This window comes from Hipposideros armiger, unplaced genomic scaffold (assembly GCF_001890085.2).
Source record: "Hipposideros armiger isolate ML-2016 unplaced genomic scaffold, ASM189008v1 scaffold_76, whole genome shotgun sequence".
Lineage (NCBI taxonomy): Eukaryota > Metazoa > Chordata > Mammalia > Chiroptera > Hipposideridae > Hipposideros > Hipposideros armiger.
This window is the reverse complement of record NW_017731426.1, coordinates 3,385,473-3,407,087: the sequence shown is the minus strand read 5'-3', so window position 1 is coordinate 3,407,087 and position 21,615 is coordinate 3,385,473. Positions and strand designations below refer to the sequence as shown.

At 35.8% G+C, this 21,615-nt stretch overlaps 1 protein-coding gene across 4 annotated transcripts in view; it reads left to right on the top strand.

Moving 5' to 3' along the window:
* The window catches only part of EPS8 (EGFR pathway substrate 8, signaling adaptor), a 74,381-nt gene that overhangs the window by 28,290 nt on the left and 24,476 nt on the right, over positions 1–21,615 (top strand). For 3 of the 4 annotated variants that reach the window (XM_019643304.1, XM_019643303.1, XM_019643306.1), the window contains 7 exons: positions 968–1,041; positions 2,379–2,505; positions 4,406–4,494; positions 4,874–4,948; positions 10,074–10,222; positions 12,650–12,833; positions 17,899–18,035. In XM_019643304.1, the coding sequence (XP_019498849.1) occupies positions 968–1,041; positions 2,379–2,505; positions 4,406–4,494; positions 4,874–4,948; positions 10,074–10,222; positions 12,650–12,833; positions 17,899–18,035 (835 nt within the window). The remainder of the gene's footprint in view (positions 1–967; positions 1,042–2,378; positions 2,506–4,405; positions 4,495–4,873; positions 4,949–10,073; positions 10,223–12,649; positions 12,834–17,898; positions 18,036–21,615) is intronic. The other variant, XM_019643305.1, reaches the window with a different exon arrangement.

Genomic DNA, 21,615 nt, shown 5'->3' with positions numbered 1-21,615 from the left:
TCTTCTTCTTCTTCTTCTTCTTCTTCTTCTTCTTCTTCTTCTTCTTCTGCTTCTTCTTTTTCAAGTATTCCATTTATGGGGAAAGTTAGACATAGAGGAGGCATAGCAATAGAGTTTTCAATATTTTTTGCAGTTTTCTGTATTGAACATTATGAGTCATGATGATATATCATGAGTTGTATTTCCATTAGTGATGATACATTTTTTCTGTTCCATCCATACATTTTTCCCCATTTTTATCTACTGTGAAATCTTTGTACAAGTATCTGTGTGTAATGGTAGTGTTAACCTATTCATACCAGGAAGGAGTTCATTAACATCATGATCTCATCATTCACATCATGCTCTAGCCAAATGAGCTAACTGAACATCTTGAATGTTCTTAAGACATGTATTCTTTAATTTGCAAATTCCTATAGGTGGTTATACTTTTAAAGCATATGGCTTAAAATTAATGATCCCAGCATTGAGGGTTTTAAACCTAAGGACAACTAGAATTTTAAGAAGCACTTTACTATCAGAACCCACAATACTTTATTGTGATCACAATATTGGGATATGTAAAAATTAGAAGCTTTGTTGCATTAGAATGAATTGCCACTATTTAAGAAGTAGGTGCTTAAATGTGGGTTTATATTTCTTGTGTAGGAATTATAGGGTGCTAAATTAGGGCTGGTTCCATAGGCAGCTGACAAAGGGAAGAGGGAGGAAAGACCGGAAATTATAGGGTGAATCAGCATCATAAAGGTGGAAGGCAAGTACTTCTGCTCTGCCCAAGTGCTTCTGTTAGTGGTGACAAGGATGCATGTCAGAGAAGATGAGCAGAGTTTTGATTTTGTATCCAGTGCAGGTGTTCCCTTGTGCAAATGGCACTCTTTTCTAGCCAGTTTTCTGTCCAGTGTTTAATTACCTATATTGGTATTGCTTAAGCAACAGGTTGAAAGAGTTATGATTCTTCTTTCTTTAGTTGAGAAACTAAGGCCGTATCATGGTCATGAAGAAACACCTGAGATAATGGCAGCCCGAATTGACAGAGACGTGGTAAGTACATTTATTTTTAGATCACTGGCTTTTTTTTTTTTTAAAGAGGAAAAAATATTAACAAGGAAAATGAAGTTGATTTAAGTAAAGATGTTTTGTGGAAACTGTATTTTCTCTTTCCAGTGGTAGTTATACCCTTTGAATTATTTTTTTCTTAACAATTTTTGAATTTATGGCAATATTTAATTAATAGACTTTATATAAATATTTAATTAGTGATAGAAGAACTAACATATTAACTAGTTTACAAAGGAATTTAAATGGCATTATCAGATTTGAGGGGTTTTGTTTTTTTCATTGTTTGTGATTCATAATTGAAATAACTTTTTAATGTCTTCCTGGCATTTATTAAAAATATTTTGTAATGCCTGAAAGATAAATGTTAAATGACATTTTTAAAAGGTTGATATGCAAATTTTAATTTCTTATAAAGGATAAGGCTAGTTTTATTTCTCCCTAGTAATTTATTTACAAAATGACAATACTGTTTGATAGAATCATAAAATATGATGTTAATATAATTACTTTTTATACTACACTTATGTTCCCAGCTTATTTGGAAAAAAATACTTAGAGGAATTTGAAGTTTGGAATTTAATTTTACATAACACTCTTATTATACTTAAAAGGTCATTTAATCCCAGTTTTTAGTCTTTAATTAGAAGAATGTCAAGGTTATATTAGAGAAAGTAAACTAAGACTTATAGTATATGTGATAATCAAAATTGATCTGATGATCCCTGAAAGCATTGTTCATCATTAATTCTATTTTACCGTGTAGAAACTCTTATTAGTACTTATTATTGTAGATTATCTATGTGTTTATTAGATTAACACAACATTCTATATAACTTTAATTCCATGAAATAATAGTGTTGGTACTTTATTGGGACACTTATTAGAAAAACAAAATTGCTCAGGGCTCTTCTAACAAAATGTTTCTTAGAATTTTTTTCCCCTAACTTTATGGGAGAAGAACACTATGAGAAAATTAGAGTAATTGAAAATAATAATCTGAGTAAATGTTGTGGGTGCTTTCTTGATGTTATTGAAAATAGAGCAAAATTAAAGAAAAATGTAAATGTCAGACTTTGGCCACAGGTATATTTAGTTCCATTCTTTTTCTTAGAATTGATAAACTTGAAATTTGCACATGGGAGGTGTTTCTTTTTCTTTTTCTTTTTTAACTTTCTGGTTTTCGTTTACTAGGACAGTCATTCATTCTGCTAAAAAGCATGTTAATTCAATGTTCTATTGCTTAAGTCCACTCCTGACTTTGTACAGCCAAGGCAAAAATAGTTTTGTTTTATATTTTATTCTGTAATTTCTAATTCCAGCAAATCTTAAACCACATTTTGGATGACATTGAATTTTTTATCACAAAACTCCAAAAAGCAGCTGAAGCATTTTCTGAGCTTTCTAAAAGGAAGAAAACGAAGAAGGGTAAAAGGAAAGGGCCAGGAGGTAAGTTGGATTCTCTTCATCTTCTAAAGACTAATTCTGTCCAAGGCAGAGTTTCTGTCCTCGTGAACTGCTCAGCAAAACCCCATTGACGTGGAACAAGCTTCCTTTTCTAGTTTGGATAGCACCAGAGATTTAGGCAGAGGCTGAGATAAGCCCAGGGAAGTGTCCGTGTTGGTTCCAAGTTGGCTACAGTAAAGAAGGACTCTAGGATACTTGACCGAAATCACGGACTCTGAGATTCAGCTAGTGCTGGCTTAGTGTTCTCATCAGTGGTTGTAAAATTCATGTCTGTTAAAGAAAGCGAGAGCTCTGTTCTTCTCATATTTGGATTTATTCTTTTGTAAATATAGAACCTTATGATTTTGTTAAATAAAAGGATCAACTTTTCTCATTAAAAAAGATACAAATGTCAATGAATTTGAATTTTTTTATTGCAGAACTTCAGATAGTACATTCATTCAAGTCACATACAAGCAGTTTTTGCATATGCTGTAGTTCAGCTATTTAAAATGGCCCTAAAACCGCACTGTATTTCTGAAGCTGATGTTAACTAATATTGTATGTCAACTATAATTATATATACATATAGTCACGGGACATAGAGTAGAGTGTGGGAATGGAGTCAGTGGAATCGTAATAGATAAGTATGATATTGGGGGTGGGAGGGAAGTAGATTGTTTCTGTGTAAGGGGTGAAAAGGATAACTATTGCATTGTTCTGTACACCTGAAACTAACAATAAAAATAAAATAAAATAAAATGTATAAAATTGTAATGATGCAACAAACTGCTGTAGACTGAAATATATAAAAGAATAGCAGATAAATATCCTTTTCATTACACATAATGTGTGTGTCTGGATATACCTCACCTCTATATATTTTGAAATTAAGTATTATTGCTTTCTGATGTCTCAAACCGCTTATCCCTCCTGTCTTTTTTATGAAGGCTGTACTATCCCGTTGGTCATCCAAATTCAAAACCACAGATTACCCTATGACTGCATTCTCTAGCTTATAGCCAACATTGACTTTATTTTGTCAGTGTCTCTTATATCCAGTTTTTTCCCTTTTTTTTTTTACAACCAGCATCTGCTTCAAACTGTCATTGTTTACCCAGATTTCTAAGAAGTATTCAAGCCTCTAATCTTATTCTGCAAGGGCAGCTGTCTTAAAGCTCTAAGACAGTCACTTCATTCTTCTGCTAAAAAGCATGTTAATTCCATGTCCTGCTGCTTAAGTCCACTCCTCACCCTGGCAGTCAAGGACATCCGCAAGTCAATCTTGATCTACTTTTCCATTCTCAGTGTCTTTGCTTTAATGTTTGTTGTTTCATGTACATGCAATTTCCTTTTCCATGTTTTTACTTATGTTGTTTTTATCCAATCATGATGTTTTCTTACCAAATTGCCCTAGAACAAACCTTCCAAACTGCATCGTCAAAGCTACCTTGCCCATGAAATATTTTTTATACATTTTCCTATCTTGCAGCCAGGTGCAGTGTCTTTCTGTAACACTTAGTTGGTACATCTTTGTTACTTACCTGAGTTATGTCTTCTATTAGATTTTAAGGCCCTTAAGAGCAGGGCTTTTAACTTACACATTTTTGTAGTCTTCACAATTATAAGCACAATTACTGGCACCTAGCAGGGCTACAATATAAATTTATGGAATTGAATGAGTAATTAGTATTGCTAAAGACAGAGTAGTCCGTTTCAAATGTTGGATAATCTTAATTTGTTACAGTTAGACTATGAGATGTGGTAGGGTAACTAGGTAGCATGATATCTGGCGTGATCATCAAACTTCACCAACATTATTGTGTTTTAAAAAAATTTTTTATTTAATACATTTTCTTGGCACTTTTCTCTCATTTATCCCTCCTCCTATTTATTTCTTTAGAGGGTGTTTTAACGCTGCGAGCAAAACCTCCACCTCCTGATGAATTTTTTGACTGTTTCCAAAAGTTTAAACATGGATTTAATCTTCTGGTAAGTGAAATTTATTTATGTATAGTTAAAAGAAACAAATGAAAGAGATCCCGATTAGACATCCTAGGATGTCCCTGATTGAATTAAGAGATAAAATTGTTCTTGTAGATTTTTTGTATGTATTTTTGAATTTGCCTTTAATTAGAACAACAGATTATAAAACGTGTATATCTAAGAGATTTGATCCAAAAAAGAATGACTCTGTTTTTTAAATCTAAATTTTCTTAATCTGACTCACGCTGCTAATTAATATACCAAAAGTGAATCTAGTAGTAAAGAACTCTTCATCTGAGGCTATCTATGTTGGACCTTTTTGAATGCCTGTCTTTTGCTCAATTGCATCATAGTAATATGTGTGTCTATTTTCTTAATGTTACAGTCCAAGCTGAAGTCTCATATCCAGAATCCCAGTGCTACAGATTTGGTTCATTTTTTATTCACTCCATTAAATATGGTAAGGTTTTTATTAATTTAAGAAAGTGAGCATTCTTAGTATGTTTTTCAACTACAGGAGTCTCTTTAGATTATCTAGACAATTTTTCTTCATTACCTTGCATCTGTATTATTTCTCTTGCCATCTATTTAAACATTGAGAATGTGAAATTTGAGAGTTGAAAAGAACCTTAAAAATCATGTGGTTCAAACATCTAATTGAACAGCTGAGGAAGCTGATGTCTCTGACAGAGCTAGGGAAATGAAAAGAAATGAGTGTTTTAGTACTACTAATATATAATATAAATTAATATAGAAATATTTCTCTTCCTCACAAAATGGGCTAGGCATGAGAAGTCCAATGCTGGATGGATGGCTTTGTTCCATTATATTATTCAGAGATCCCGATTCTTTTCATTGAGGTGTTCCTCCATCACCTGAGCTATCTCTGAGTCAGTCATTTATTCATTTATTTATTCAACAAATATTAATTGACAGCCTGTTATGTGCTTGGCATTATTAGTAGCTCACCAGGAAGAAAACAGACATAAATTCTTACCCTCTCAGAACTTATATTGTAGTATGGAGCGGCAAACAGTAACCTAAATAAATGCATAACTAATACAGTTCACTCAAAATAAATGCTATGTGGAAAAATACAGCAGGGAAGGAGAACAGGAAGTGTTTCACGTGCGCGTGGTGTGTGTGTGTGTGTGTGTGTGTGTGTGTGTGTGTGTGTGTGTGTGTTATTACAATTTTTGAATAGGGTTAGTTAAGAGAACAACTCACTGAGAAGGTGTCATTTGAGCAAAGGAAGTAGGAATGAGTCATGTGGATTTGTAAAGAAAGAGAATTCCAGACAGAACAGCTAATGTAAATGCAGGTTCTTGGAATAAGTAGGTATTGTGACTTGAGCAGAGTAAGGGAGGAGATCTTAGTTAGAAGGAGATGAGGTCAGCAAATAAACAGGATGTAGCTTATTGGTCTTTATAGGTGATTGTGAAACCTTTGACACTTTTGGAGGGTTTTCAGCAAAAGAAGTTGCTCTGGTTGCAATATTTAGGAATTTGGGGGAAGAGGATGAGGTGGCTGTTAAAATAATCCAGATGGGAGATTGGACCAGGTAACATTGGAGGTGATAAGAAGAAGTTGGATTCTGGTTATAAACCATAGAATCAACAAGATCTGCTGTTAGATTGAATGTGCTATGCAAGAGCCTAGGATATCTCCAAGGTTTTTGGCCTAAGACTGGAAACATGGACAGATTATTAACCGAAATGATGAAGACTGTGGGTAAAATGGGTTTTTGGAGGAAGATAAGGAATTCAGTTTTAGACATGTGAAAACTGAGTTATATAGCCAGATGGAAAAACTTAAATTGGTAGTTGACTATATGAACTTGGAGTTCAATGGGGAAATCAGACCTAGAGATATAAATTTGAGGATCATCTGCACATAGAAGGCATTTAAAGCTGTGAAGTTAGATGATGTCACCAAGGGAGTAATTACAAATAAAGAAGAGGAACAAGTACTGATTGAGCCCTAGGCAGTTTCCAGTGTTAGGATAATGGGAAGGACCAGCAAACAAGATGGAGAGGAAGCAGGAGAAGAAACACAAGAACATTGTGATATTCTAGAAGAAAATGTTTTCAAGAGCAAGAACTGAGCAACTATGTTAGACAGCTATGGTGGAAGCTGATTTACCTCCAAGCCCTTATAACAGCTGTACAAAGGCCAAGAAAGACAGCTTTGTCTGTAGGGAGGCGATTCTGAACTTACACAGATCATTTCTTCCATTATCCAATTGGCCTGAACTTTCTCTTATGGCCACACCTAACACCAAGGGAACACAGTCTCCATCTGAGTGGCTATGTGTCCGTCTAAAATGTAGAGGATTCTTTCTAGAAAAAAGAAAAGAATGGACACTGGGGGACAATTAGCAGTCTTTGGCATGCACTCTGTTCCTGCTATGGTGATATGCACATAATACAATTTTCCCCCAGAAAACTTCCTTCACATGCATGTATAGTTTTGTGTAAGGTATAACTTTTCAAGCTAACACAACAGTATGTTGGGAACAGTCCCCTTTGTGAAGGAGCAGGATGTTTCCATGAGTTTATCCAGCAAAAGGTTATACCACTTGTGTTATAGGCCAGGATCCAATATACACATCTTCATTTTCTAGATTTTCAATACCCAGGTATGCTGCTTCCCTTATACATTTAATGAAATAGACACAGTAATTTACTTCCCTTCCTATTTTATATTTCATGTATTTGTAAATAGTATGTATATTCATGATTTTTCTAAGCTGACATGTACAACCACCTTGATCTATGGGACAGCTGGGAGAATTAGCTGGAATAATATGTAAGAGTACACAAAGGAAAGTGCTAAAGTTTGGGAAAAGCATGGCAACAGAAAAGCTGATGAAACAATGGCTGGTCTTACAAACAGCTCCCAAAAGACCCTGGGCTACAAATCACCCTTTTCTACAATTCCACAAATGTGATAGGTCTTTCTCCTTTTTCTGGGGAAGACAAGTGAGAGAGTATTGGAAAGGAAGCAGAATCTCTTTCTTTTAAACACTTCCAGGAGGACAGAGCTTCCTATTTTATGGGCTGAGGCAAGAATGTGTGGAGTGACTGTGAAAGGCTCACCTGGCAAAAGAGCAAATGATTGCTTTATAGAATTACAATAGCGATGATGATAATTATTAGTAGTGTGTGATTGCTCTGTGTATTATTTCTGTGATTTTCTTGAAAGAGTATAAAGGGTAACTATATGAAGCAGATAAATTTTACTATTTTGATTTAGAGCATATGAAGACTATGGTCATTGAGTTCTTGAATCATTATCACATATGGAGCAAATTCAGTATTTTTCATAGCTGTTACTTGAATATCAGAAAAAATGAAAATCCAAGTAACAGAAAGGAATAAATCTCATCCTTCTTTTACCAAGTGTAACTAGGCACAACCTGAAGTAGAATATGAAATGAATTTTGCTTTACAAACATAGCAAAGTAAGCAACATTATCAGCATGAATGTCAGAACTGGGCAGTAAGAGATTAGAAGATGAAAGTTCAAGACCACATCAATAATTTATGAATGCTCCCATATGTTGCTGCTAAATATAGAGCATCAGATTTCTACTTGTCTAGTTATTGTTGAATAATTCTTGCTTTATAAGCTCTTTTAAAAATTAGATCAAGACAATCCCTGTGCAAAGAATAGCTCATTGACAAAAGTTATATTCTTTAACACATTTGATACTTAGTTTGAGTATTAGGAAATATTGTTTATAAAGCAGTTTTTGCCACCTCCTCTCATTCTTTCCACACTCTTTCACAGACCATAAGTAGATATCTCGTCATAACACAGTAGAAGTATAAAATAATGGGACTGGGTTCCCTAGCATATAAAATTTAGTCTTTGTGATCAGGCTATGTATCTGAAAACACTGGTTTCTCTTACATTTTCTTTTCTCAAAAAGGACTCCTTATTAATGGTCCCCCCAGTCATAGTCCTTCTGTTGCCCCATTTAATGTTCTGCCTATAGAGCCCCAGACATTTTACTTGGACAAGAGAGATGGGAAGGAACATTTATTCAGGCCAACTACCAGCCAGACAAAATCCAGTGACTTGAAACCTTGTGAGTCTCTCCCTCTATCCTCAGCGTCTACACACAGGCTCACCCACAGCACACTTGCATGCACACGTGCCTACTCACATTCTTGAGAGGGAACTATGGCCCATAGCCTTTTGTTTACCTTCTTTTGTTTCAGTCCCTCGTCCCTCTGTTAAAACAAAGATTTTAATATTCCTTTACTCCTTTACTTTACTCCTTTGCTTTTTCCTCTTAGACACCCCTACATATTTACTGGAAATGTTTATAGGGCTTGGAAGTAAAAATGTACTGTTCCAGGTTGTCAAGGTAGAATTTATTCTCAAATAAGAGTCAACCTACCTCCCTTCTCCTTCATCTTTTCTTTCATTTATTCTCATTCACTCCCCTAAAACTGTGTCTTCTGCAATTCAAAGTCCGGTAAGTCTTGGTCCAAGAGCTTAAGGGAGGATACGCTGAAAAATAAGCCGTAAGTTGCAATGTAATGTGTTACTAATATTTGTAAGTGATTTTTGGGGACACCGAGGTGCATCAGAGTTACACTGTAAGGTTAAGAAAGGCTTCCAGAAGAGGTGTTACTTGAGTAGAGTTTGAATAATGGAGGAAGGGCCTTCTGGGGAGCTGGGAAACAGCATGTGCAAATACATCTGGGAATAAAACAGCATAGCAGGCACAGAACACCTGATGACTGGAAAGAACCTGACTCTTGGTCTGGCTCCATTCAAAAAAAAAAAAAAACAACAACATCCCTTTCTTCTTGTGCCATATCTCTGGGAAGGTGAGATTTTTTTTTATAAAATGTGTCTGGTTTCTGCTCTTGGAGATAACTACCATTCTTTAGCCAGGAAATAGCCCCTGAGAAGTAAATTTGGAGCAGTTTTAGGACATCCACTTATCATCACTTTATCATACAGTTGCACCTGTTTGTTTCTGCTAGTCATTAAATTATCCATTTTAAATCAGAACAGTTTCCTAGAATTAAATTCTGGAAAAAAATACATAGATTAGAGTACCAGTTCTCATTCTTCTTTCACCTTTTTCTCTGGGTCCTTATGTTTTTGTTCATCTTTATAGGCATAGCCACAAGCTGTTAACTTGAGCCTATTTCTCTCCATTGTCTTCATTTGTAGAACCATATTTTTCAAATGTGGCGTAATAGATTTTCCAGTACAGATACATATATTTAAATTAAAAAAACAGACTTGGTTAAACAATCTGACTTAGAATTCTCTGGGTAGCCATTCTTATTTTCTATGTAAAGTACAATCACATGCAGCAAATAGACAGCTCCTATGAGAATTGCTAAACTAGAACTTCTCATTTTAGATTACTAGGCACCATTGGACTGGACAAATTGATTTGGCAAGCTATTTTTCATTCAGTAGTGCATTGTACAACATCACATTTTAATTTAAGTATATAAAAACAGTACTTGTTTTGGGCGTGTCTTTTGTCTACATATTTTGAGCATATACAAATAATCATCTTCTTACTAAAAAATGATTTATTGTCATTTTAGGTGGTACAGGCAACAGGAGGTCCTGAACTAGCCAGTTCCGTGCTCAGCCCTCTGTTGACTAAGGACACTCTTGATTTCTTAAATTATACTGTCACTACTGATGAAAGGCAGCTGTGGATGTCACTGGGAGACACTTGGCTGAAACCCAGGTAAACATACATGAGTTTAGCATTTAATACCTATAATACTTTAAGTGTTGTTCTTTGTTTATTACATGGATCTAACAGGACATTTATTTAACCTTCTGTGTATGAAAAAACCTAAACCCTTAAAAGGCTAAAAGTCTAGTGGAGAAAAAGCAAGTGTATGGAGCATAAGTCATGACAAATGGCCAACAGTGACTTGTAAATAAACTGCTGTGGGTTGGCAAAGTGAACCAGTCAGGAAAAGAGTTGAAAAAGGAGGGTAGTTATCTTTCAAAGAAGAGCTGGCATTTAAAATCAGCAGATAATAATATTAAGTGTGTATACATACACATGCATATACACATATGTATATACATATAATATTGCTATTAACCCTTACATTCACTTCACACAGTTACTGTTATATTCCTATTTTACAGATGAGGAAACTGAGGCATAGAGAGATTAAGTAATTTGTTCAAAGCCATACAATTCATAAGTGGCAGAGCTGGGATTTGAACCTAGGCAATTTGACCCTGGAGTTGACGTTCATAATTATTTTGCTAAGCTGCCTTTCAACAGGATAAGTACGATTTCCACAAATGCAAAGCAGGAAAAAAGCCCTCCCAGTAGAGAGAGGCACTCCAGGGAAGGCATGAAGCAGGAAGTCAGGAGAATGCAGTGTGAAAATGGGTTTAGCTGGAATGTAGACTTTGGGTAGTGGGTGACTGTGGAAATGCGGCGGAGGAATGGTGTTCAATGAGGCATACAGGAATGAGCAGGGCTGAGTTGTGAAGGCCCTCGATGCCCTGCTAAGGAGTTGGAGCGTGGCTCTGTAGCTTGTGGAAATCACTTTGTGAATAGGAGCATCAGATAACCACATCTGTGGTTTAGAAAGATCATTCCGGTAGCTGAATCTAGCAAGGGCAAGGACAAAAGTCAGTAGAGGCAAGGAGCCCCTTGGGATGACAGTGCGCTAGTAGAGGCTCCTATTCATCAATCCTCTCCAGGACTGGACAGTGGCAGTGGGAATGGAAAGAAGAGGGGGTAATTTTAAAAATTCTATCTTGTCAATAAAGTGTGGAAAACAAATCATTAACAATTGTTAAAGTTTGCTGCGCAAAGCAAGCTTTAAAATGTTTCTTTTCATTATGTGTGAATAAATAATTGTTGCTTTCCTCTTTTTTCCAAATCTTTTTTATTTTTCTCACTAATTAAAAGTGAGTTACTCACTATGGCCACTTAGAAGCTTGTCTTCCTAATGTTTTTGAAAGTGGTAGCCTAAAAGTTATGGACCAATTCATATATACTTTTTTCTCTTTCTTTTCTCCTATTGAAACACATATAAAACATCCCCACTTATATTTTGAACTTTGGCAGCTGCTTATGTTAGAATATGGTGTACACTCATTAAAAGCACTGCAGTTGTTTTTATACTGAAAATAGTATTTAAATTTATTTACATCATTTGTATATTAATATAATATACTATTTCATAATATCTATATATCATCTTATGTAAAAACTAGTTAAATATATTTCTTAAATCTTGTGATTTTATGATAAGCCTATGTAAGATCTTTTAATTTTTAAGAGTATCAGGAAATGAATATACTAACTTAAAAATTCACAAAGATAAAAAATCATTAAGGTATATAATAATAATCTGAATAAAATGGCTAACTTCATCGTAGCATAAATATAACCTGAAGAATTAAATCATGTGTGAAAGATAAAACAACGTATTTTAGCAGAAACCAAGCTATAATTTTTGTCCTGGTTATTTTTATGATTCATAAGTGATTTGGAGCTTCTAGAAATAAGCCTCACTCAGAGTCATTAAATAATGAATGGGTAATGATTATGACTACAGATTAGTCCTAACTTGATTTTACTGATGAAAACGTAGGTGATACATTTAATGTATAGAATCGATAGTGTTTTATTTTAGGGGACTTCATAACTTAAAAAAATCCTAAACCTTAAGAACATTCTCTGCTGTTTCTCTTTGAAGAGTATATGTAATACCAGGAGATCTCATAATGATAGGAGGGCAAGAAGGGGAATGACAACCTGAAACCAATTTATATACTAGAAAAGTTTATGTTCTAAATACTTACCATGTTTCTAGCTTCACATTCCCTTCCTAAAATTTTGAAAACCTATATTCATGTTTAAAAGTTGAATCAATGGAGAACTGAGGCATTGTGGTGAAAACCGATAAAGAGGCAGCATTCAATCTTCCTTTCATTTCATAGGTATTCAGTATGAGTTGAAACATGTTTACTTTCCCTTTTTTGGTGGAGGGCGGGCAGATTAGGTATGCTTGTTTTTTGTGTGTTGTTTTGTGCATTTCTTTTTGTGTTTTATGGCTAACCTCATGAAAGGTAACACTGAGCATGAATACATTTCTTAATTTCACTTTTTGTGTATCTTAATGTCCTTCTACAGAACAGAGTGGCCAAAAGAGCAGTTTATTCCACCGTATGTTCCACGGTTCCGCAATGGTTGGGAGCCCCCAATGCTGAACTTCATGGGAGCACCAGGGGAACAAGATCTTTATCAATTGTCTGGGTCTGTAGCAAGTGTAGCAGAGCATCAACACAGACATGAAGCGAAAAGATATTCCCCAGAGGTAAAGTTGTTTCAGCATGTCTTTTGCAGAAAATGCAATGATCTGTGCATTTTCTTGTAATTCTGATCGTGAGTTCTCATTTTATCTGAAGATTATTCAAGAATCAGTGACTAAATGTCCTGCTGCCCTTGGTTACTTCTCTCTCACCCCTTTGTCATTGTTGTGACGGTTGCTGTTTCCTTGTGAAGCCCAACAGGAGCCCATATCATTCCTTCCAGCCTGACAGCCCTTCCCCTACCAATCCTGACACTGCTCCCTGAGCCCCAGTGATCCTGGCTTTTGGAAGTCAGGGAATTGCCCTACTGCCACTTGGCTTATTGTTTCTATTTTCTTCTCTCATCATCAGACCCTCAAGACAGTTCCCAGAACCCAAGTCCTCTAAACCTGTCCCAAGCAGCTATTTCCTGAATCCATCCATCCATCCTCCTTCCCTCCCTCTGCCCCTCCCTTTCTTCCTTACTTTTCTTTGCCTAGTTTTAAACCTCTGGAGTCCTATCTGCCTGGCTAGAAGGCCAGAGATTCTCCTGGACTCTAGTCCCAGGTTGAAACAATGATTTATAACACTATTACACCTTTAGTAGATGATAAAATTTTTTGTATCTTTTAAGCACTCAGTAAGCTTCAGAGTAAACCTATTCAGGAAGCAAAGTAAGGGATTGAAATTGGGTATGTTGTGTGTTCACATTCCTTAAAGATGATTTTTCTATGACTCTTCTTGCTCTGTCAGAAAAGAAAATTAAGCATTGCTTAATGCCAAACCAAACCAAATAGGATGATCAGAACCAAGGAATTAGATGAATGAGGTCTAGTCTGAAGAAGCAACAGTAAATGATGACTAGATCCTCCTTGAAGTCCTGTTCATTTCCTTTACTTAATTTCATAGATTAATTTTCTCAGACTATTGTGGGTATTTATAATGTGGCAAATAGGATATCAATGAATAAATTAGCAAACCAGAGTAAGTCCTTACTTTTAAGGAAAAACATGTATACAAATTAAGTTTCTTAAAATTGTTCCCTTGGACAATAACCATGATATTGTAAAAGATTTGTTAAATTTTGAAACTTTAAAAATAAAGCAAATGTACTACTTTAAAAATAAATTTTTTCTAAGGAACTCTTTTTACCTTTGGCTGCATATAAGCATAGAGGTGGATTCCATAACTGCCCTTCCCTCTGACTGAATGATTAAGAAGATGACTCATAGGTTGGCAGGCGTACATCCCTATCTGTAATTTTACAGTTCAGGCCTCATCACTATGAATTTTCTTTCCTCATAGAGGGCAACGTTTCTAAAGGGAAAAAAAATGTAATCAAACATGAAATGATGATAAACTTGCTGTTGCTATAGTTACAGCTGACTATTTTCAAATCATAGAAATTTCTAGCTTACAGTCTTCATATCCTAAATCAGAAAATCTATCCACTTTATAATGTATGCCTCAGAAATTCACTTTTGTGAGTTCTTTTTCAATTTTTGTATTTAAGAGAGAGTAATGTGTTCTGGGCTTCCAGGAAAAGAGTTTATTTACTCTCACTGAATAAGTAATTTTAAAAGAATGATTGAGAATCTTTCCTTATAATGAGTTATCATTTTCCTGTTGTAAACTGTTTCCCATTTTATGGCTTAAGTGCTTATTCAGAGGTTTAAAAATAAAATGAAAGGCACCTGCTAGCAGTTCTAGGGAATTTTATGCCTTAAAATTTTGTTGGAAGCCAAATCATGATGATTTAAAATTTGTAAAAAGAGCAATCATACTCAGAAGAGAGATTTTATTATACTTTATTGCTACTCTAATGAATACACTCAGGACAAGAATTGGATGATTCAGGATTGGGTGGTTTCGTTTAGCATCGAAAGGCATAGGTGAAGTGCACTGACAATTATGGTGGCAGCACTCACCTTCCTTACTTCCTCCGAACCAGCAGCAGCCCTTAACTACGTAATCATCATAGTTAGTCATTTGTCATCATTTCTCTCCTCCCTTCTAAATTCCCTGATTTCATACTGGCTGACCTCACCCTGCTATGTTCAGAGCTAGGCAAAGGTGTGGGTGATTCTAACAGTTTCTTCAACTCCTCCCTTTATAATAAATAGACTTTAATAAAAAATTGCCTAATCATCTAGTTCCTTTACTAGCTCCTAGGGATATGATAAATTGAATTAGTTAATCTATGTGTTTTTAATTTAATTTAATTTTTTTTATTTATTATTTTTTTAAAATTTTATTGGGGAGTTGAGGGAGGGGAACAGCGCTGGGGAATCAGGGGAAGAGGAACAGACAAGTTGCTGTCGTTTTGTTCTTCAGTCTAGTTGTGGAGGATGTTGCTTCACTGGCCCAAGCTGGCACCATCATTGTGCTCTTCCCAGGTGAGGCAGATCAGTCGCCAGTCTCTGGACGGCCGCTCACTGCAGCTGCTGGCCGCTCATGCTGGCTGCTGGCTACACACTGTGGCTTATGGCAACCCACTGCAGCAGGGGACTGCAGCCTACGCCGTCGCCGGTGACCCACAGCAGCCCAGCTCCAGGTCAAGCTGTTGCTCAGCATCTTAGCTGTAGAGGGCAGTGTCACTGGCCCTCATATGTGGGATCCGAACCTGGGCCCTCTGGCATCCCAAGCCAGTTCTTAACCATCGCACCACTTGGCCGGCCCTTATTTTTTATTTCAGCTTTATTGAGGTATAATTGATGAAAAATTATAAGACCTTTAAAGTATACATTGTAGTGATTTGATATGTGTATCCATTGTGAAAGGATTCCCCCAATCTAGTTCATTAACACATCCATCACCTCACATATTTATCTTTGTTGCTGTTGAGAACATATAAATTCTACTCTCTTAGCAAATTTTAATTGTACAACACAGTGTTATAAACTGTAGTCACTATGTTTTACATTAGATCCTCAGACCTTATTTATTTGTAGCTGAAAGTTTGTTTCCTTTTACCAACCTCTCCGTTTCCCCCAGCCCCTGGCAACCACTTTTCTACTATTTCTATGAATTTCACTTTTTTTTTCTTTTTAGATTTTACATATCAATGATATGATGCAGTACTTGTCTCTCTCTGTCTGGCTTATTTCATTTAGCGTAATGTCCTCAAGGCCCATCCATGCTGTTGCAAATGGCAGGATTTCCTTCCTTCATATGGCTGAGTAATCCATTGCAGTGTATCTATCATCTCTGTCTCTATCGGTCTATCGGTCTATCAGTCTATTGATCTGACATCTTCCTTATCCACTCATCCATTGATGGATACTTAGGCTATTTCCATATCTTAACTACTGTGAATAATGCTGCAGTGAACATCGGGGTGCAGATGTCTCTTTGAGATCCCAATTTCATTTCCTTCAGTAATATACCTAGTATTGGGACTGCTGAATCATGTAGTAGTTTTATTTTTAATTTTTTGAGGAACCGCCATACTGTTTTCCATAGTGGCTGCACCAGTTTGCATTCCCACCAACAGCACAAGGGTTTCCTTGTCTCCACATCCTTGCCAACACTTTATCTCTTGTCTTATTGATAACAGCCATCCTAACAGGTGTGAGGTGATATCTTATTGTGGTTTTGATTTGCATTCCCTGATGAACAATGATGTTAAGTACCTTTTCATGTACCTGTTGACTATTTGTATGTCTTCTTTGGAAAAAGTCTATTCTGCTCCTCAGAGCATTTTTTAATTGGATTGTTTGTTTTTTTGCTATTAAGTTGTACAAGTTCTTCGTAGATTTTGGATATTAACCCCTATCTGTTATATGATTTGCAAGTATTTTCTCCCTTTTCACTTTGTTGAGAATATAAGCTAAGGTCTTTAAATGGTAAAAATCGTTTATTTTTGTGTGTGAAGTGCAGTATCCTAATACATAGTCCACAGGAGTAATGTAATATGGGTATTTTGACATCAACACTGGTCCACTGGAGACATGTCACAGATAAACTCGGCCTTACTCCTGCCAACTTTGTCATTAGAATTAACTTTAGTGAACACATGTCTAAGACTTTTCTAAAACATTCCCAAATTCAAATATTTAGCCCTAGTGAATACTTAAACAATTGAAATAGGCTAGGAGTTCCAGTGCTTTGATCTATCACTCATCTTCCATACCGTGTTTTATGTAAGGTAAAAATACAAAATCTTTAGGTGAATTTTCCTTTGTTTATTTCCTTGTTTTTCCCCATAGCTTTAAAACCATGATGCCCAATAGGACCCTTATACCTCACGCCTCCCTCTTGGCTAGCCCAGTAGGCTCAATGTCGGACTTGTGTTAACTGCTGAAGGAGGCGACCCCAGAATTGCCTTCTGGACTATTGACTGTCAAGATCAATGTGTTTCTCCCTTTCTGTGTTTTCCTTGGCAGTAAATCTGATCATAGTGATGCCATTTTTTTAAAAAAATCACAAAATAGTGTCTGTATACATTTTAAAAATGGGAAAATAATGAGAGGGTGGTATAATTTTAATGCAGAGTTCAGCTGATTTTCATGCAACAATATTTACCTTGCTAGAGTGGTGAAGGACTGTTTCTTAAACATAGAAAGCAAGGGTTAAGGGTTTTATTGTTGTTGTTTTTAAATCAGTTTTATTTTATACAACTATTACAGCCTACCTAATACTAAAATCACTTATTAATGAAATTTCCGAGGAAAGAATTTACATGCATACCTCTTTTTATAGCGTTTCACTTTATTGTGCTTCACAGATGTTGCGTTTTTTAACAAACTGAACGCCAGACCCTTCAGCAACGAAAATATTACTACTTGCTTTATTGCAGTGCTTGCTCTATTATGGTGGTCTGGAACCAAACTCATAATATCTCCTAGTTATGCCTGTATTGTTGTTATATTTGGGTATTTCCAGAATTAAGATTTAGCCTTTGCACTAATTACTGTTCTCATTCTAAGTAGGTCTTTGACAAAAATGTGTCAACCCCATTTCATAATTTCTTTACTTAATGGATCACTTGCAAATGATACTGATCACAAGCAGAGGGTTTTTATTGACTGATGTCAGTGCTCATTCAATTAGTATTGGTGATCCTTTAATCTCTCCTCCTCTGTCTTTCAGCAGTCCAGCCTGTTAGAGTACGTTCCACCTCCACCTGATGGGTACGCATTCAATAACATCTACACAAGAGGGCCCCCTCTGGACCAAGGGGAAGCTGCTGTTGCTTTTAAGCCAACTCCTAATCGCCATGTGGACAGGTAACATTGCACAGGCATCATTTGGAGAGATCTAATTTAGTGCAGATAGAGGTGCTAGTGTCTGCACTGTTCACTTCTTTAAACTTCCCATCTGTCCATTGTTTGATAAAGTTTCAGTTGTTCGTTTATAGAACTGGCTGAACAAAGCCTCCAGTCTATAATTTCAACTGGAGGACCTCTAGGCTCTAATTCTAACTTAGTATAACTGTCTTTGGATGACTTTCGCTTTTTAAAAAGATGCTTTTGACAAAATCTGTGATTAAGAAGAAAGAAGAATTGTTTTGAAACTCTCTGCTAGTTTGTAACAGATGGTCTTTAGGATCTTTCCAGCTCTGTAACTTTTAAAGGAAATAATTTCCATCCTTCTTTCTCCCAACAAAAATAAACAAACATTCCTATAGACAGAAATATTTAAAGATAAACTAAATATTTAAATGAAGCCAATGCCTTATTTGCCATTTTGTCTTACTGTATTTTATTCTCACTTTATAGATTTACATTTCTTTGATTTTTCTGTATTTCATCTCTTAAAAAAATTTAACATAGGCTAAGATGGAGAAGAAATAAAGGAATTGGAATAGGCTCAGTTTTTCAATCTTGTTTTCCAGCCACTATAAATGAGGTTGACACATAGGTCAACCTGTGTACATAAGAGTAAGAAAAGGAGGTGAAATATTGGTAACAAGAATTTGGGGGCCGGCCGAGTGGCGCGATGGTTAAGAACTTGCTTGGGATGCCAGAGGGCCCCGGTTCGGATCCCACATGAGGGCCAGTGAACACTGCCCTCCACAGCTAAGATGCTGAACAACAGTTCAACCTGGAGCTGGGCTGCCGTGAGTCGCTGGCGACGGCATAGGCTGCAGTCCCTGTGGCAGTGGGTTGCCATGGGCTACCGTATGTAGCCAGCAGCCAGCGTGAGCCGCCAGCCGCCGCAGTGAGCGGCCGTCCAGAAGCCGGCGACTGATCTGCCTCTCCAGGGAAGAGCACAATGATGGTGCCAACTTGGGCCAGTGAAGCAACGTCCTCCACAACTAGACTGAAAAACAAAACGACAGCAACTTGTCTGTTCCCCTTCCCCAATCCCCCAGCACTGTTCCCATCCCCCCAATTCCCCAATAAAAATCTTTAAAAAAAAAAAAAAGAATTTGGATAGTAACCATTCACATGAAGTGGGGTAGAGACCTTGTTCTGTACTTTTCTACCTCAAAGCCTCTCTCACTATGAGTGTTGTATGCCCTTTATTATTTTTTTTCAGTATGCTTTTTCTTAATAGACTCTAAAGAAGGTGGGATTTAAAAATTTTTGTTTTTTCTTGGGAATGATGACAGAGGTAATAAATACTTAAGTAGAATACTGTGGAAATTATACAGGTTTTATTCTAAGGGCACTAACATATAAAACTGAGTACAAAGAAAAGTCAGCAATGAATAATACATTTTGAAAATGCTAACATATGAAATACATTTTAATTATAGATTCAAGTGTTAGTAGATATAGGTGAAAATCAGTTTTAAAGTTTAAAAATTATTTCATTGAAATTCCTCTTGACTAACTCATTACTCGTCCTAATATTTTCTTTTCCCTTTTTTCTTACATGTCAATATTTGAGAATTTATTTCAGATTAGTGATTCTTACCTTATCTTATTGTTTCATAGCTCAGTGAATTGGGCTGGCTTTTCACAGCTACATAGCTAGAAAACCACTTGAGTACATTTCTCATGTGTGTTCAGAGTTGTAATATCTATTGATACTAGAAAACTTTTATTATGGTTCATTTTAAGACCACGTCTAGCCCATTGTGACCACTCAGTAAATGTTTTTAGATTTATTTGGTTGATTTATTGAATGACTAAGTATGTGATAATGTATCTAACATTTTAGACTCACTACCTCTTTTGTCCTTCACCCACAAATCTATAAGGTATAGTATTACTGATGGCAAATCCTCTGCCATTTATTTTGGGGCAGCTTACCACAAAGTCTTTTAAAAGTTTACTTTGATATTTATAGATTAGTAGGGGAGTTTCACTTTGATTTACTGATTTAGTTATAGCTCTGTATTTCATCTACTTTCAAAATGGATTCAGGAAGCTCACTTAAATTATATGTACTTAAAGTAATGTCAATATTAAAAATTAAACGATGAAATAAAGTACAAAATTAAGAAATCAAGAGTGAAGATAAGAATTAAAAATTTTGAAATCTAGGTTGAAATTGTGATTGAATTCAAATTGTCTTTGAGGTTCCTGGCTGTTCTTCAAAGATATTTGTCTCATGGAACTTTAAATAGAATGTGAGGGATGATATAAAGGACATTATTTTTAAAGATATTATATGTTTTTCCTCATTTAGAGATGGCTGTGGTGAATTTCATAAGGTTTATTTTATAACCTTTGATAAATAAAAATTTAAAAGGAATTTAGTGAAGGAAATTACAGGAAGGGATATTCAATTATATACATAGTTTGTCAAAATTTAGCCAGAGAAAGAAATTTTAAAATATGAATTGAGTGGTGAGTATATGGTGTATGTCATGATGGATCTCATCTCTTAGCTGGGTTATTACAATAGAAGCTGGATAGTTGATAGACACCTGGATCATTGATGTTTTATGCTGGTAAGAAAATTTGTTGTCTTATTTCAAAAACTATCAGAACATTCTGGTCTGATATGAAATACACAGAGGTTTGACATTTACTTTTATAATATTATTAATCTTAAACTCTTTTACACATTAGGAATGCAGTAAATACTATATGAAGTATATTTACTCTTCAGTGAAATTACCATGTCATTAGGGAAATCACCTGTTGAATTTATAGCCCTCACCTTTGAGGGGCTCCTAGTGTTTTATGGAAGTCTGAGGTCATTGCTCTCTCCAGGTCTACTCTTTATCAGGTGTATATCTATCATTCCAAATCAGAAACAGAGACTGTATCATTTTTATACATTCTAGGTCTTTAAAGAAACTTTGGTACATCTGAAAAATTACAAAGTGTGACTTTCAGATTGATAGCTGTGGTCAGTATGATATCCACGTTTAATCTATGGAAAGCAAGAAACTGTAAAGATTTGTAAATTCTAGAGTACTTTATAAGTGCTTGCTGGGCAGCCACTTTTGAGGCACATGGGATAGCAAAGACTTCAAAGAGAAATGCAGCAAAATTTTCTTTTTAACCTGATTCAGATACACAGTGGCAGAATGACCACTTGACAGGAGAAGGATAACCAGATATTTTTAGCCCCTTTTGCTTTTCCTTTTGTAGAGATGTGTGAGGAAATGTGGGAATATACATGGAGAAGATTAGGGAGTAAAATCAGTAAAAAAAAAATAAATAAAGTTATTATTTTATTGAAAGGAAGAAAATAATATTAGCTCATTTATATATCAGGTTTTTGGGGGTTTTTTTAAAGATTTTTATTGGGGAATTGGGGGGCTGGGAACAGTGCTGGGGAATTGGGGGAAGAGGACAGATAAGATGCTGTCCTTTTGTTCTTCAGTCTAGTTGTGGAGGACGTTGCTTCACTGGCCCAAGTTGGCACCATCATTGCGCTCTTCCCAGGTGAGGCAGATCAGTC